The sequence below is a fragment of the Heterodontus francisci genome, chromosome 27 (assembly GCF_036365525.1).
Source record: "Heterodontus francisci isolate sHetFra1 chromosome 27, sHetFra1.hap1, whole genome shotgun sequence".
NCBI classification, from domain to species: Eukaryota; Metazoa; Chordata; class Chondrichthyes; order Heterodontiformes; family Heterodontidae; genus Heterodontus; species Heterodontus francisci.
Genome location: NC_090397.1, coordinates 31,033,086 through 31,050,891, shown reverse-complemented (window position 1 = coordinate 31,050,891; position 17,806 = coordinate 31,033,086). Strand labels below are relative to the sequence as shown.

General features: G+C 42.8%; 1 protein-coding gene across 1 annotated transcript in view; it reads right to left on the bottom strand.

Annotated features, from left to right (window-relative positions):
* dus4l (dihydrouridine synthase 4-like (S. cerevisiae)) overlaps positions 1-17,806 on the bottom strand; it is a 107,501-nt gene that overhangs the window by 29,312 nt on the left and 60,383 nt on the right. The window contains exon 11 of the mRNA XM_068059646.1: positions 16,616-16,716. Within this exon, the coding sequence (XP_067915747.1) occupies positions 16,616-16,716 (101 nt within the window). The remainder of the gene's footprint in view (positions 1-16,615; positions 16,717-17,806) is intronic.

Below are 17,806 nucleotides of genomic sequence, written 5' to 3'. Positions count from 1 at the left end.
CAACTTGGATTAACACTTCAAAATAAATTCCATATTGGGTACAAAGTTTTACATTGTGAGACACCCCTTCTCTAGCATCTCTAACAATTTCTTTGTACTCGCATTTCTTTTTGTGAAATAATCAGATACCTGATGACTTGCATCTACCCATTTAAGTTTGGAGATTTCCTTTCTCTCCAGCACGTGTTTCAATCCAGCAAGGTCAATACGTAGTCTTTTCTCACTCACACTTTTTGTAGAGTGTATACTGTCCCATAAAGAACGATTATCCACATAACATTCAAAAGGTATCCTATCTTCAGGGTGTCCCTTGTTCAGAATTTTACCCAAAATATTTACAAATAGAACCCCATATCCACTGCCTCCACAAGACCCAGTGTATCCACAGCTAATGTGCTTTTAACAACCCGTTTTATTTTCTTAGCCTCCCAAGCTAAAGGACAACATTTCCCATTTTCACCCATCAGAAATGTTATGAAGCCAGCTGCACTCGAATACCAATCAGCAAGATTAGCATGTGAAACATAATTAAAAATTATTAGCTCATGTTCTTTGGGTCACCTAAGGATGGGAACTTCAGTACACATTTCTCCAGATTTAGTTTCTTCAATGTTATATTCGCCCTCAAAATATTCTTAACTTTTGGATGTTTTATCATTGTGCTTAACTCCAGCACATCAAAACGAACATCAGGCCAAGTCTGACAGCCCAACCAGTTTAATTGACCCACCAGGCTTCGCAATTGCTCAATCTCTGCTTTAGATAGATCATCACAGAAAGATGATGGAGTAACACCCTCTAAATAGGATTGTTGATTTGAACTTATTCCAGACTTAGTCTGCTTAACATCTAAACCAATATATTTAAAGGTCCCACAAGCCTGACTCCCACTCTTAAATTCTGCCCTAATCTTAACATATTTCTCAAAATCCGCAGTACCACCCCATAAGAAATCATCAACGTGCATCATGTACATCATGAAGATGCATGAAAGTTTACCTTTATGATAGCAATAAAACATTGCAGGATCTTTTAGTTGAACACAACCAATTTTCAACAAAACAGATCTCACGAATACCACACCCTCGAAGCATCATTAAGGCCATAGACGCATTTGTTCAATTAAAACCCCAATTAATACCTGCATATAATCAAACCATTGACACACAATTAATAGATGAACATCCATTACAGCCACTATATCATAGTCCCAAATGGCAACTTGCACCTGTAACTCAACCACCATATTTGTAGCATTCCCTGTATTAAAACACACACATTCGAACACCATGCTAACCTACTTTTCTTTTCTCCTCCATCAAATTCCTGCTCTTTCTATACTGTCCTTGTTTCCTATGCACCTTTTCTCTTTGCTGTTACACCTGGGTTCCTCTCCCCCTGCCAAATTAGTTTAATTCCTCCCCACACAGCTCCAAATTAACCTCCCCACAAGGAGACTGATCCTAGCCCTGTTCAGATACAACCCATACAGCTTGTACAGGTTCCTCCTTCCCAGAACTTCTCCCAATTGTGGAATCTGAAGCCCTCCCTCTTGCACTATCTTCCTGTTTCTGTACTCACTTGCAAGTGATACTGGGAGTAAACCAGAGATTATCACCTTTGAGGTCCTGTTCTTTAATCCATTACCTAACTCCCAAAACTCTAGTGAAAGGTTAAGGACCCAGTACAAATACCTGGGGAACATCATTTGTCACATCCCATTGATCAAAGAACAAACCCTTTATCCCTAATCTGTCTCTTCCTTCCCAACCCATGTGACCAGATTACTTCCAATTCATTGCATACTCGTTTTGCTAATAATCCCCTGTGCAGAACCTTATCAAATGCCTTCTGGAACTAGATTAGTCAGGTACGACCTGCCCATTACAAATTGATTCTGACTCAAACTGTTTCTGATGATAAATCTCTAATTGATTTTAAACTGACAGGTCCATAATTACCTTGTTTCTCCTTACTTAAATACACACACACATTTTAAAGTATGGGTCGCTGGAGAGCAATTGGAAGTGGGAATCCCTACTGATTTTACTCCTATCGAGTCCAGGGACACAGATGCTAATTATACCCAACCCAGCTGCGACCCCTGCTAAGAACCCTAACCCTAACGAGTTAACTCAGTATACAGAATGTTGCACCTACTGGCCCATAAAGCTCAATATTTTCCCGGGCAGTGCCTTCACTCAGACTGTTGAAGGAGCTGTAATAATCAGTCATTTTGACTGTCATTGTAATTCGATGGACATTTATTTGTGTCTTGCTTTTTTGGATTCGGTAGAATATTTAAAAGATCAATAAATCCGGGCTCCACAAATTACATTTTTTAAAGACTTTACACTTTCAAACAGTTGAAGCAAATAAATATCATGACTGGCTGAGGATTTTAAAAAAAAAGATGCGAGGACATCCAATAAATTAAAACTTGTTTTGTAATAGCTAATGCTCCAAGTTCAGGGCATTTTTCAGCTGCTAGTTTGATTACCAGTACCAGCTGCAGAGAACAGTACAAATTATTTTAAGATTTAAATCATAGCTGTATTGATCGTTGTCTTGTTTGATGCAGCAGTGTTGCATCTTTTCCAGTTATTCAGATGTAACCTTGGAATTTTTTAAAATTGAATTATGAGCATTAAAACAAAGATATTTCAGGAAATTTTGTAAATGCAAGAAAATTGTATAATACAATGTCATACATTATTCAATGGACATTAAGTATTACATGCCTAATTTCTTTTCTTGGTTCCATGGGCACTGCCCTTTTGATACCTTGCCAAAACGACCATTCTTTAGGTGTGAACTGAGAAAGTGAGTTGGCAGGCCTTTCGACTCAGGGACATTACAGCTGAATCCAATTCTGTCCTCACCCAATATCCACACACAAACCACTTTCTAGCTGGTGTTATTAGACAGCAATCTGTAGCAGGTATCCTGGCAAAATTTCACTAACCTAACCCAGGTGCAGAGATCAAAAAACTCAGTGTAGCTCAAGAATCAGATCTGGATCTCTTCTGATCTGTCTGGCTCAGTTGTACACTGCTTTACGAGCTGATATGCTCAGCAGTGGTTCAGGTTCATGCAGAACTTTTCATCTAAAAAGGCAACCAACCAGTATGAATATATTCTCTCTGCTTTGACCTTGGTAAAATGAAAAGTGATGCAAGTAGTTACCGGATTGGGCAAGGATAAACAAGAACAACTGTGCGATGGGGATGGAACTTATCTGCCAAAGTCAAATGGGCACAATGCAATTCAACTTATATTTTCTAATATGTTTGTTTTCAATGGGATGTTCATGCAGATTGGAAGATAGCAAATGTAACCCCACTATTTAAGAAAGGAGGGAGAGAGAAAACGGGGGACTACAGCCCTGTTAGCCTGACATCAGCAGTGGGGAAAATGCTAGAATCTATTATGAAGGATATATATAACTGGAAACTTCTAAAATAATGGTAGGATTGGGCAGAGTCAACATGGATTTATGAAAAGGAAATCATGTTTGACAAACTTGGAGTTTTTTGAGGATGTAGCGAGCAGAATAGATAAGGGGGAACCAGTGGATGTGGTGTATTTGGATTTTCAGAAGGCTTTTGATAAGGTCCCACACAAGAAACATACAAAATGTTTTACAGGACTCAGAGTAGATGCTATAAGGATGTTTTCCATGGCTGGCAGGGGGTGGCGTCTAGAACCAGGAGATACAGTCTCAGAATAAGGGGCATTTAGGACCGAGATGAGGAGGAATTTCTTCACTCAGAGGGTAGTGAATCTTTGGAATCCTCTACCCCAGAGAGTGGCGGAAGCTCAGTCAGAGTATGTTCAAGACAGAGATCAATCAATTTCTAGATAGTAAAGGCATCAAGGAACATGGGGATAGTGTGGGAAAATGGCATTGAGATAGAAGATCAGCCATAATCTAGCTGAATGGCAGAGCAGGCTTGAGGGGCCAAATAGCCTATTCCTGCTCCTATTTCCTATGTTAGTGCATTCTATTACAAAACTGATTTGTTCTACTTTATAAAATTAAAAATATGATTTTGAATATTTGTGTTAAAGTGGTTCCTGAGATTTTTGCAGGTTAGCAACATCACAAAAAAAAACTCCAGACTGGTGGGAGGGCAGTGAGGAAAGAAAGGAAACTGACCACAAGATACCAGTCGTTAAGCGCATTTTGGAATGCTTGTTATCTAATATGAAGATAGCATGGAATCTTATGTTGAAACATTAGCAAAAGCAAACAAAAGAAAAATGCACAATCTTAAATATCTATGTTGGCATAACAACAAAGAATGTGCCTGAGCAGGATGCTACTTTCAGAATGCATGTGAACAAAGTCTGAGGACAAACAATAATATTTGTTGCTCTCAGTATTTTGGGCCAAAACAGTAACTCCAGCACCAAATTTGATGCACAATAAATGCAGACTCATACTGAAACTGGAAATAACCTACACAGTTGATATATAGTTAACTACTTAATGGCCATGTTCCTGTGATGCTAGAGATCAAAATTTTTTGTAAATATGTTCCATCTTGCAATTTCCTCCTCTGCTGAAGATGCCAACTCACTGGATTGCATTCCACGGTGCTGGACTCTGCTAACTCATGCCTGTGCCCAGATGTTGAGGCTTTTCAAGCTGCTCAAAAATAAGAGCCCATTCTGTCTTCACCCCCATATCCACACATGTACATTTTCCAGAAAGGGCCATTAGATAACAATCAGTGGAAAACTTGGCGTTTTCGTTTCCAAGCCTGAGAGGAATCCTATAACTGAATGCAGACCAACAATCAATATTGGGACCGTCCAGATAGGCATAACTCAGTTCCACACCGAGAAACCTCTTGAATGGGGAGCCATCAGGAAGTTCTAGATTGGGGTCGCCAACACATTGATTGCGAGCTACTGGTAGTTTGCATTGGCCTTTGAGTAGATCGCCCGCATCATCCTGCCAGCGTTAATCCTCGCATGCGCATCCTGATGCCAGCATGGACTGACGTTACAACAGGATGGGCAAGCGGCAAGGGTTGAGTTGGGGGGGGGGGGGAAGAGAGAGCGCGAGCGGAGAGGCTGTGGCTTGTGATATTTTTCCTTTATCAGAAGTAGCTCTCACGAAAGAAAAGGTTGGTGACCCGTGCTCAAGATAAGTCATGACGCAAAGACTACTGGCCATGAAGGGATCCCTCTCATCAAGACATGTGCTTTCAAATCTACCCATCATGGCGTACCTCTAATTTCTTTTGCAAGATTGGAGTACTGCTTTATCTGAGGAGCTCCAGCATTTCTATCGTATTGCTGGGCAGAATACAATGAAAATCTAGTCAAACTGATAGCAGTGAGAAAGTAATTGCCTAACCAATCTCTCTCTCTCTCTCTCTCATTTCCCACCACAACCTTTCTTCGCTCAGTTTTATATACTATGATCACTGCTTTTCTGAATACAGACACGATGGGCCAAGTGGCCTCTTTCTGTGCTATAAACTTTCTATGATTCTGTGATTAAACTCCAAATAGGCTGCCGCACATACTTTGCCGTTCTGATATTCATCCTAGTCAATCCTTCCTCAGACCTCAAAATTGTTGAACACCTAGCCTCCCTCGCTTTTTCCTTTCTCTTAGTTTTCAAACCAAGGTTGATTTTACCCAATGGGTATGTCCTGATTTACTTCACTTTCTCTTTTACTTTTTTCAACCATACTGATGCCCATAAAGCACAAATTCTCCAATATGGTATGCAAGAAAATGATAGCTTACACTTAATTTTCTAGACTCAGTCATGTCAGTGGTGGTGGATGCCAGGCATATCCCCACAGGTCTGAGGGTAGGAAAGGAGAAAAGAAATAAAATCTCAGTTAGACAGGCTATTGCTGCAGGTAAGCATAATCCTTCTCCATGAGAGAGACCTGGGTTCAATTCCAATCCAAACTAACTGACTGAAATTTTTCACTTTTCTGTTTAAAATGCCCGTGAAGGAGGTTTGGGTGGTGTCAGCCTTCCCTCTAGTTCCAATAACAGCACAAACTGGCAATTTCAGTCAGGCTAGCAAAGAAGGGAAAGATAGGAGATTTAGGGATAAGCGAGGTTGGAATAAGGCATGTTGTAAGAAAAAAAATAGAGGGAGCTTCACTAGCTTATAGTTGATTTATAAGTCCTCAATATGAAATTAGCATGCCCAAAGTGGAAAAACGTTCCATTAAAATTTTTAAAAATTCATTCATTCACAGGATGTGCGTCTTAAATGCCAGACTTTATTGTCCATCCTGAGTTACCCTTAACCCAGCACCTTTCAACCCTGCGACCTCTACTACCTAGCAGAACAAGGCCAACAGGTGCATGGGAGCACCAACACCTGCAAGTTCCCCTAGTCACACAGTATCCTGACTTGGAAATATATTGCCATTCCTTCACTGTTACTGAGTTAAAATCCTGGTACTCCTGACCTAAACAGCACCATGGGTATACCTATATCACATGGACTGCAGCGGGTCAAGAAGGCAGCTCACCTCCATCTTCTCAAAGGCAATTAGGGATGGGAAATAGAAGCTGGCCTTGCCAGTGACACCCCCATCCCATGAACAAATAAAGAAAAAGGCTACTGATGTGTATATGTCGCTTGATAGCGCCAATGAGACTTTTCATCTATTTGCTGATGAATGAGACCAGGCTGATGGGATCATAATTGGCTGGGTTGGATTCGTCTTGCTTTTTGTGGACAGTACAGGGACGGCGCAGTGGCTAGCACCGCAGCCTCACAGCTCCAGCGACCTGGGTTCAGTTCTGGGTACTGTCTGTGTGGAGTTTGCAAGGTCTCCCTGTGACTGCGTGGGTTACCTCCGGATGCTCCGGTTTCCTCCCACATGCCAAAGACTTGCTGCTTGATAGGTAAATTGGCCATTGTAAAAATTGCCCCTAGTGTAGGTAGGTGGTAGGAGAATTGAGGGAAGGTGGGGATGAGAGGGAAAATGGGATTAATGCAGGATTAGTATAAATGGATAGTTGATGGTTGGCGCAGACCCATTGGGCCGAAGGGCCTGTTTCGGTGCTATGTCTCTCTATGACTCTAGTACACATCTGGGCAAATTTCCAGTTTGTCAGATAGATGTGAGTGTTGTTGCTGTACTAAAACCAATTGACTTTAGAGGCGGTAGCTCTGGAGCATGCTTTTAGCACTACTGACGGGATGTTGTTGGGGCCAGTAGCCTTTGATGTAGCCACAGCATATGAACTAGTAAACTAACAAATATATGATACTGACCATGCAGTGCTGTACCTCGCTGGAGCTAACATCACATCAATGGTGATATAGTTTATCCTGCAGGAGACTAACTCAATTGTACAAACTACATAAAAGGGCAGAATTTTAGCAACGTAGTCCCTGTTGGAATGGCAGGGCTGTTTGTGGGTCAGGAACCCAAATGGTGAAGGAGTTGGCTTTGCTGAGGCTCTTTCCCAGAGCTGCGGCAGAAGCATTCCATTTCCAGGGTCTCCAACCAATCAGGGAAGGTGGTTGGAATGGTGCATCCATCCTGCCAAAGGAAGGATTTCTAATTAAAGGGACCACAGAACGGGTTACAAGTGCCCTGCTGCAATGGATGTCAGACAAATATCTAGTGTGGGTACTACAGCTTACTGAAAGTCACTGTCAAGACTCACAAATGAATGGTCCCATGCTGAGGTCCTGGATTCTTGTTGGGGCCTATGGAATCCTACACCAAGGACCCCATTCCTCAAGGGGAGAGGAAGAAATTGTTGGAATGGGCAGGAGGAAATAAAACATAAAATAAGTACCAGTTTAAATGTCTCATGCCATCAAATCATTTAAAGTTCAACTACAGTTTATCAGTATCAACTAAAATTCCTGTTCATGTCACTTGAAAAACATTCATAAACACACTTGTTTATCTATCAGGGCCAAATTATTTTACGTAGAGACGATCAGATAACCCAAATCTCAGGACCCAACACTGATACTTTTAAAAAATTCATTCATGGGATGTGGGCATCGCTGGCTAGACTAGCATTTATTGACAATCTCTAATTGCCCTTGAGAAGGTGGGTGAGCTGCCTTCTTGAACCGCTGCAGTCCATGTGAGGTAGGTACACCCACAGTGCTGTTAGGTAGGGAGTTCCAGGATTTTGACCCAGTGACAGCGAAGGAACGGCAATATAGTTCCAAGTCAGGATGGTGTGTGACTTGGAGGCAAACCTGCAAGTGGTGCTGTTCCCATGCATTTGCTGCCCTTGTCCTTCGAGGTGGTAGAGGTCGCAGGTTTGGAAGGTGCTGTCTAAGGAGCCTTGGTGCGTTGATGTAGTGCATCTTGTAGATGGTACGCACTGCTGCCACTGCGCGTCGGTGGTGGAGGGAGTGAATGTTTGTGGATGGGGTGCCAATCAAGCAGGCTGCTTTGCCCTGGATGTCGTCGAGCTTCTTGAGAGTGTTGTTGGAGCTGCACCCATCCAGGCAAGTGGAGAGTATTCCATCACACTCCTGATTTGTACCTTGTAGATGGTGGACAGGCTCTGGGGAGTCAGGTGAGTTACTCGCCGCAGGATTCCTAGCCTCTGACCTGGTCTTGTAGCCATGGTATTTATATGGCTACTCCATTTCAGTTTCCAGTCAATGGTAGCCCCTAGGATGTTGATAGTGGGGGATTCAGCTATGGTAATGTCATTGAATGTCATGGGGAGATGGTTAGATTTTCTGTTGTTGGAGATAGTCATTGCCTGGCACTTGTGTGCCACTTACCAGCCCAAGCCTGGATATTGTCCAGGTCTTGCTGCATTTCTATACGGACTGCTTCAGTATCTGAGGAGTCACAAATGGTGCTGAACATTGTGCAATCATCAGCGAACGTCCCCACTTCTGACCTAATGATTGAAGGAAGGACATTGATGAAGCAGTTGAAGATGGTTGAGCCTAGGACACTACACTGAGGAACTCTTGCAGTGATGTCCTGGAGCTGAGATGATTGACCTCCAACAACCACAACCATCTTCCTTTGCGCTCGGTTTGACTCCAACTAGCAGAGTGTTTTCCCCCCGATTCCCATTGATTTCAGTTTTGCTAGGGCTCCTTGATGTCAAGGGCAGTCATTCTCACCTCACCTCCTGAGTTCAGCTCTTTTATCCATGTTTGAACCAAGGCTGTAATGAGGTCAGGAGCTGAGTGGCCCTGGCGGAACCCAAACTGAGTGTCACTGAGCAGGTTATTGCTAAGCAAGTGCTGCTTGATGGCACTGTTGATGACACCTTCCATCACTTTACTGATGATTGAGAGTAGGCTGATGGGGCAGTAATTGGCCAGGTTGGACTTGTCCTGCTTTTTGTGCATGGGACATACCTGGGTAATTTTCCACATTGCCGGGTAGATGCCAATGTTGTAGCTGTACTGGAACAGCTTGGCTAGGGGCGCAGCAATTTCTGGAGCACAGGTCTTCAGTACTATTGCTGGAATGTTGTCAGGGCCCACAGCTTTTGCAGTATCCAGTGCCTTCGGTCGTTTCTTGATATCGTGCAGAGTGAATCAAATCGGCTGAAGTCTGGCATCTGTGATGCTGGGGACTTCAGGAGGAGGCCGAGATGGATCATCATCGCGGCACTTCTGACTGAAGATTGTTGCAAATGCTTCAGCCTTATCTTTTACTCTGATGTGCTGGGCTCCCCCATCGTTGAGGATGGGGATATTTGTGGAGCAGCCACCTCCAGTCAGTTGTTTAGTTGTCCACCACCATTTAAGGCTGAATGTGGCAGGACTGCAGAGCTTAGATCTGATCGGTTGGTTATGGGATCACTTATTCTGTCTATCGCATGCTGCTTACGCAGTTTGGCATGTAGATAGTCCTGTGTTGTAGCTTCACCAGATTGACAGCTCACTTTGAGGGATACCTGGTGCTGCTCCTGGCATGCCCTCCTGCATTCTTCATTGAACCAGGGTTGGTCTCCTGGCTTGATGGTAATGGTAGAGTGGGGGATATGCTGGGCCATGAGGTTACAGATTGTGGTTGAGTGCAATTCTGCTGCTGCTGACAGTGCCTCATGGATGCCCAGTTTTGCATTGCTAGATCTGTTCGAAATCCATCCCATTTAGCGCGGTGGGTAGTGCAACACAACACGATGGAGGGTATCCTCAATATGAAGGTGGACTTCGTCTCCACAAGGACTGTGCAGTGGTCACTTCTACCAATACTGTCATGGACAGATGCATCTGCGGCAGGCAGACTAGTGAGGATGAGGTTTTTCCCTCTTGTTGGTTCCCTCACCACTTGCCACATACCCAATCTAGCAGCTATGTCCTTTAGAACTCGGCCAGCTCGGTCAGTAGTGGTGCTACCGAGCCAATGATGGACACTGAGGTCCCCCATCCAGAGTACATTCTGCACCCTTGCCACTCTCAGTACTTCCTCCAAGTGGTGTTCAACATGGAGGAGTACTGGCTCTTCAGCTGATGGAGGGTGGTAGGTGGTTATCAGCAGGAGGTTTCCTTGCCCATGTCGGAACATAATTAGGCCATTCAGCCCCTTGAGCCTGCTCTGTCATTTAATTAGATAAAAGCTGATCTGTATTTCAACTCCAGCTACCTGCCTTTTCACATCTCTTACCTCACAAAAATCTATCCATATCAATTTTTAAATTTTCTACTGATGTTGCCTCAACAACTTTTTGGGGAAGGGAGTTCCAGATTTCCACTACCCTTTCTATTAGGCAATATTTCCTGACATCAACTGTGGACAGACTAACTCTAATTTTAAGATTATGCCCCATTCTTCCTGGACTCCCCCATTAGAAGAAATATCTACACTATAATAACTTTTCGAAACGTAAACACAATCACCCCATAATCTTCTATACTCAAAGGAATACTAGCCTAGTCTACACAATCTATCCTCACAAGTTAACCCGCCAAGCCCCAACATAATTCATAATTCTGTGCTGCACCCCCTCCAAAGCCAATCTATCCTTTCTGGGGTGTGCTGCACAGAACTGAACACAATACTACAGGTGGAGCCTAAGCAAAGCTCTGTACAACTCTACCATTACTTTCACTACTTTGTATTCCAGTCCCCTTGAGATGAAGGCTAACATTCAAACAGCCTTTTAAGTAATGCTCTAGTACCTGTCCATTCATTTTTTAAAAAGTGATTCCTGTACATACACCCCTGAATCTCTGCTCTTCCACAGTTCCAAGCTTCTCACCAATTAGAAAATATACTGATCTATCTTTTTTACGTTCAAAGTGGATGGCTTCACATTTCACCACATTGAGCTCCATCTATCACAGTTCTACCCACTCACTATCAAGTAGGTAGCATAGTAAATAGTGTAGATGTGAGCAACATCCCATTGCAACTTTTCTGCTCTACACTACTATGCCAGTCAGCAAACTTGGCTATGTGGCTGTCTGTTCCTTCATCTGAAAAGCTGAGGCCCCAGTACAGATCCCTGAGAGCCACCGCTGGTCACAAGCTGAAAAATGGAGTCCCTATGCTCTGTTGCCTACCTTCCAACCAATTTCCTACCCATGTCAAAAGGTTATCTCCAATTCCGTGAGCTTTCATTTTTGCTAACATTCTCGTGTGGAACATTATCGAATGCCTTCTGGAAATCCATATAAAATGCATAACCACTCTTATCTGCCAATTTTGGAGGGAAAAAAAACACAGTGTTGTCCTCTTGAAACTGTATTAATTTCCAAAACACATGATATAGATTCAGAAGGATTAATATTTAAAATACTATTTTAAAAAGGTTTTAAACTAATTGGAAGGCAGGTTGTGAAGAATTTGTGCACTTCATAGCTTGTTTCCCTGATACATAAGAAATAGGAGCAGGAGTAGGCCACATGGTCCCTCAAGCCCACTCTGCCATTCAGTAAGATTATGGCTGATCTTCTATATCAAAACCATTTTCCTGCCTGATCCCCATATCTCTCAATTCCCTTAATATTTAAAATCTATTGATTCTCAGTCTTGAATATACTCAACACAACTGAGCATTAACAGCTCCCTGGGGTAGAGAAGTATCAAGAATCACAACCCTCTGAGTGAAGAAATTTCTTCTCATCTCAATCCTAAATGGTTAAAGACATAAATAAATACATACCTCACACCCGTAGTCACTTTTATACTCTTCCTTCTCTTTCCCCGCCCTCTTCCCTCAACAATTCTGTTGATTTGGAAACTATTTAACTCACTAGGTGAATTGCTCACTGGGACAGCCAGTGCAGGAATAGTCTCCTTCTGTGCTGTAATAATTCTGTGATTCTTTAACTTCAAAACTGAATCATGGAATACGTTCTGAATATCAGATCTGAAACTCAAAAGTAGTGGACATCAGATTAGTTTGCTAGGGTCTGGGAGAATTGGGAGGGGGTGGTGACTTTAGAAGGAACAGACAGATTTGTTAGGTCTGGGTGTATCAATATTTGGTCCTGGGATGAAAAAGAAAGATTTGCATTTAAAAAAAAAAGTTCATTCTTGGGATCTGAATGTCACTGGCAAAGACAGCATTTGATGCCCATCACCTCCGCCTTGAACCAATGCAGTTTATATGGTGTAGGTACACCCACAGCGGTGTTAGGGAGGGAGTTCCAGGATTTTGGCCCAGCAACACTGAAGGAACGGTGATATAGTACCAAGTCAGGGTGGTGTGTGACTTGGAAGGGAACTTGCAGGTGGTGATGTTAATGCATTTGCTGCCTTTTTCTAGCTCTTACAGGTCATGGGTTTGTAAAGGTGCTGTCGAAGGAGCCTTGGTGAGCTTCACGCCTTTCCAGCGCAGGACGTACCCAAGCGCTTTACAGCCAATTAAATACTTTTGAAGTGTAGTCACTTCAAAGTATTGTAATGTGGGAATACCGGCAAACAGTCTGTGCCCAGCAAACTCCTAAACAGCAATATGATAATGACCAGGTAATTTGTCTTGTAATCACAGAATTATTACAGCACAGAAAGAGGCCATTCAGCCCATCGTGTCTGCACCAACTCTCCGAATGAACAATTCACTGAGTGCGATTCCCCCACCTTTTCCCCATAACCCCGCACATTCTTCCTTTTTAGATAACAGTCTAATTCCCTTTTGAATGCCTCGATTGAACCTGCCTGCACCACACTCTCAGGCAGTGCATTCCAGACCTTAAACCATTTGCTGCATGAAAAAGTTTTTCCTCATGAGGCTTTTGCTCCTTGGTGGCTGTGCCCCAGCCCCAAGCTCCGGAATACTTTCCCTACACCTCTCCGCCTCGCTCTCCTCCTTTGAGACACTGCTTAAAACTTACATCTTTGACCAAGTTGACCCAATATCTCCTTTTATAGCTGTCATACTTCGTTTTATAATGCTCCTGCAAAGAGCCGTGGGACGTTTTGTTATGTTAAAGGCGCTATATAGATACAAAAGCCTCATGAGGAAAAACTTTCTCATGCCCTCTTATTCTTGATCCTTTTACAAGTGGAAACCGTTTTTCCCTCTATACTCTGTCCAGACCCCCTCATGATTTTGAATAAATCTATCAAATCACCTCTCAGCCTTCTCCACGGTAAATGTTGATGGAGGGATATTATACTGGCTAGGACAATGGGGAGAAACAGCCCCCTCCCCCAGTTCTTCTTCGAAATTACCTCAAGACTTGACTATTCCAACACACTCCAGGCTGGTCTCCCACATTCTACTCTCCATAAACACAAGGCCATCCAAAACTCTGCTGCCCGTGTCTTAACCACCCCTCCCCCCACCAAGTCCTGCTCCCCTGTGTCTGCTGACCTACATTACTCCTGATCAAGTAATGTCTTAATTTTAAAATTCTCATTCTTGTTTTCAAATCCCACCATGGGCACTCTCCCTCCGATCTCTGTAATCTCCTCTGGCCTCACAATCCTCTAAAATATCTGCGCTCCTCTAATTCTGGCCCTTGTGCACCCGATTTTAATTGCTCCGTTGGTGGCTGTTCCTCAGCCCCAAGCTGCGGAATACTTTCCCTACACCTCTCCGCCTCGCTCTCCTCCTTTGAGACACTGCTTAAAACTTACATCTTTGACCAAGTTGACCCTTTATCTCCCCTTATAGCTGTCATACTTCGTTTTATAATGCTCCTGCAAAGAGCCGTGGGAAGTTTTGTTATGTTAAAGGCGCTATATAGTTACAAGTTTTTGGGTTCTATGTCTGCCTGAGAGGGCACAGGGTGGGGTGGGGTTTTGTTTAACATCTCATTGAAAATATGGCACGTCTGGTAGTGCTGCACTCCTTCAGTACTATGCTGCAGTGGGACGCAAACCCACAACCTTCTGACTCGGAGGCGAAAGACTCACTGAGCCATGGCTGACACTGGGTTTTCGATTATCCCGGAGCTTGGTTGTGCGCCAAAAGTCTGGGAAGATTACAGGGAATAGCTCTGAGATTTGGGAGTATTAATGAGGATAAGATCACTGGGTGGCAATGAGGATCTGGCAGCATATTTTGGCCAAATCGGGTGCAGAGAATAAAGGCCATTGACCTTCCATGTTCTCCCCCGCTACCAGCATAATACTGTGTTGTTGGAAGTTTCAAGTAATTTTCAAAGCTGATTCCCTAGATCTTTGTTGTTTAAAGTAGCATCACTCCATCCAACTTGCAGTCCTAAGTGCAAATGCAGCCCTGAGCTAAGGCAAGTAAGACCTATTTGTGAATATATTTATTTGCTGGTTTGTCCTATTTGAATATCGTTGGCTGGAGATTTGATTTTTGTATTGTGATGAAAACCCCACATGCTAAACGGAAAATATTAATTTCATCAAGTAGAACTTTGCCTGAGACTTTTATTGGAAATTATGACAAGTAACTTTTTCTTTAAAAAAAAGAGAAGCTAGCAGCCAAGATGGCCAAGGTAATTTGCACATGAATCCGCAACAGAGCAGACTGGAGACAAACCTAATTGACTCAACCTAGCCAAAACAATGGGGTGCTCTCTGATTCCATTATCTGAGACAGCCTTGTCAATATGCTTTCTCTATCCGCTTATGGGGATGTGGGCGTCGCTGGCCAGGCCAGCATTAATTGCCCATGAGAATGTGGCGGTGAGATGCCTTCTTGAACTGCTTGAACGTGGTCAAGAGCCACTGACACCCACTGACTTTGAAAGAGCCAACACCACCGCCCCCCCACCCCACCCATGTACGTCTGGGCAGCCTGAGGGGAGAACCTTCAATTTCAGAGGAAATTCCAGACGAAGCGCATTAAAACACAAAGAGGTGGTCATGTCACGTGACCGCTTGTGCAACTCTGGGAGGTGTGAATTGTGAAGCAGAAGACAGACTGCAACTGAAACCGATCAAGGGAACAGCTCTCTCTCTCTCTTCAGTAGAGATCCAGAGAAGCCTCAAGCTGCAGCTGGTGAAGCCTCAAGCTGCAGCTGATAAAACCTCAAATCTACAGATTCCTAGAACCAACAATGGGGATACAAGCAAGTCTGCAATCATGCACGTGGCCCAGTGAGGACTTCAGAACTACAATTTCAACTAAAGACACTAAGACTACTAAACTGTATTTCAATTCCATTTATTACGCTCTACTCCAACCTCCCAACGCAGTTTTTCCTTCTGTAATGTATATGTGTGTGTGTGTGTGTGTGTGTGTGTGTGTGTCTCTTGTGTAAATGTGGGCGTGGATGCGTAGTGTATTTTAGTAATTTTTAACTGGTTTACAGTGGTATCAGACCCACCGGCCGTCCATGTCTCCGCTTTAAAGACGTCTGCAAACGCGACATGAAATCCTGTGACACTGATCACAAGTCGTGGGAGTCAGTTGCCAGCGTTCGCCAGAGTTGGCGGGCAGCCATAAAGACAGGGCTAAAATGTGGCGAGTCGAAGAGACTTAGTAGTTGGCAGGAAAAAAGACAGGCGCAAGGGGAGAGTGCAACAGCCCCGACAAACAAATTTCTCTGCAGCACCTGTGCAAGAGCCTGTCACTCTAGAATTGGCCTTTATAGCCACTCCAGGCGCTGCTTCACAAACCACTGACCACCTCCAGGCGTGTATCCATTGTCTCTCGAGATAAGGAGGCCCAAAAGAAAGAAGAACAGTGATAAAGTTAATAAACTTGCATCTTTCTTATTTAAACTCAAGAAAACCTATCTGATTGGTTCATTTGCAATTATATTGGAGGAACAGGAGCAAGTGCTCGCTGAAGTGGTAAGTTAAATCACTGTGTTTAAAAATGATAAACCGTGTTGCAGTCAAACCAAAGATGGGGCGAAAGGGGAGCCTGAGTCCCCTTCCTCACCTGATCGTAACAGTACTGTTGTTTCAATGATGACTAAATCCTAAATCAGAACACCAGGATCTGTTAGTAAAAGCAACCTGTGATATGTGAAAATCAATAGGAAATTAATTTAAACTTTACATGTGGTTCTGTTAATCCATTAAATGCAGTTGTATAGAAAAGAAAAAAAGCGGGGGCACCCAAAACCTGTAGTTCATTAAAAATGCAGAATAGTAATATCAAACCAGATCATAAAGAGAAAGCAGTAAGCTAAATTTTTTGCTTCAATAGAGATACAACATATTACACACACCTTAGAACTTTTTTTTTCAAACCTGAAAAAAAAATGCTAATTTCTGCGAAAAACCCCACTTACCAAAGAACAGGACAACCAACACAACAATGATTGCGAGGAATGCTCTATTCCAGTAAGAAGCAATTTTCTCCCATAAACGGAAATTGAAGACTTTCAACCATCTGAAACACATGAATCACTGTATTGTAGTACAATTACTAACTACAGAGTACAAATATAAGACCACCAAAAGTATGAAGAGACTATTTTTAAAAATGGATTAGATTGTTACACAGAATTTACAGCACAGAAACAGACCATTCAGCACAAATGAGCCTCCTCTCACCCTATCAGCATATCCTTCTATTCCTTTCTCCCTCATACTTCTGACTTTCCCATGAATGCATTTATGCTATTTGTCTCAAACCATTCCACGTGGTGGCAAGTTCCATATTTTAACCATTCTCTGGGTAAAGAAGTTTCTCCTGAATTACCTTTCAGATTTATCAGTGACTATCTTATATTTCTGACTGATGGTTTTGGATTTCCCAATATTGGAAACAATTTCTCTACATCTTCCCGACCGAACCTCTTCATAATTTTAAAGATCTTCACTGGGTCACCCCTCAGCCTTCTCTTTTCTAGAGAAGAGAGCCCAGCTTGTTCAGTCTTTCTTGATAGTTATAACTGTTCACTTCCAGTATCGTCCTTGTAAATCTTTTTCGCACCACCTTCTCCAATGCCTTTATATTTTTTGGCAAGATGGAGATGAGAACTGTGCAAATTTTAAAAAAATTTGTCCATGGGATGTGGGCGTTGCTGGCTAGGACAGCATTTATTGCACATCCCTAATTGCCCTTCAGAAGTGGTGGTAAGCCACCAAATGTGATCTAACAAAGGTTCTAAATGAGTTTAACATAACTTCCAGGTTCCCGTTAAGGTTTGTCACCAGTATTACAATGTGAAATAATCCAACAGAAACAGTGGAGTCCATAATAGCTGTTAAAATGGAGGTTGGTAAAATAATAGAAAAGAACATTTTTCAGCAGTATGGGGTAAAGGCAGAAAAATGAGATTAAGTTGATAGATGGGAAACGATATAATCTTTTGCTCTTTATAAGGCAACAGTTTTGATTATCAGATAAAATGGGGTTGTTTTGGGTGAGGGGCATGGCCCTAACTCTTTGTACTGCTTGTAACAACAACGTGCATTTATATAGTGCCTTCAACATAGCAAAATATCTCAGGGCACTTCACAAGAGAGTTATCTAA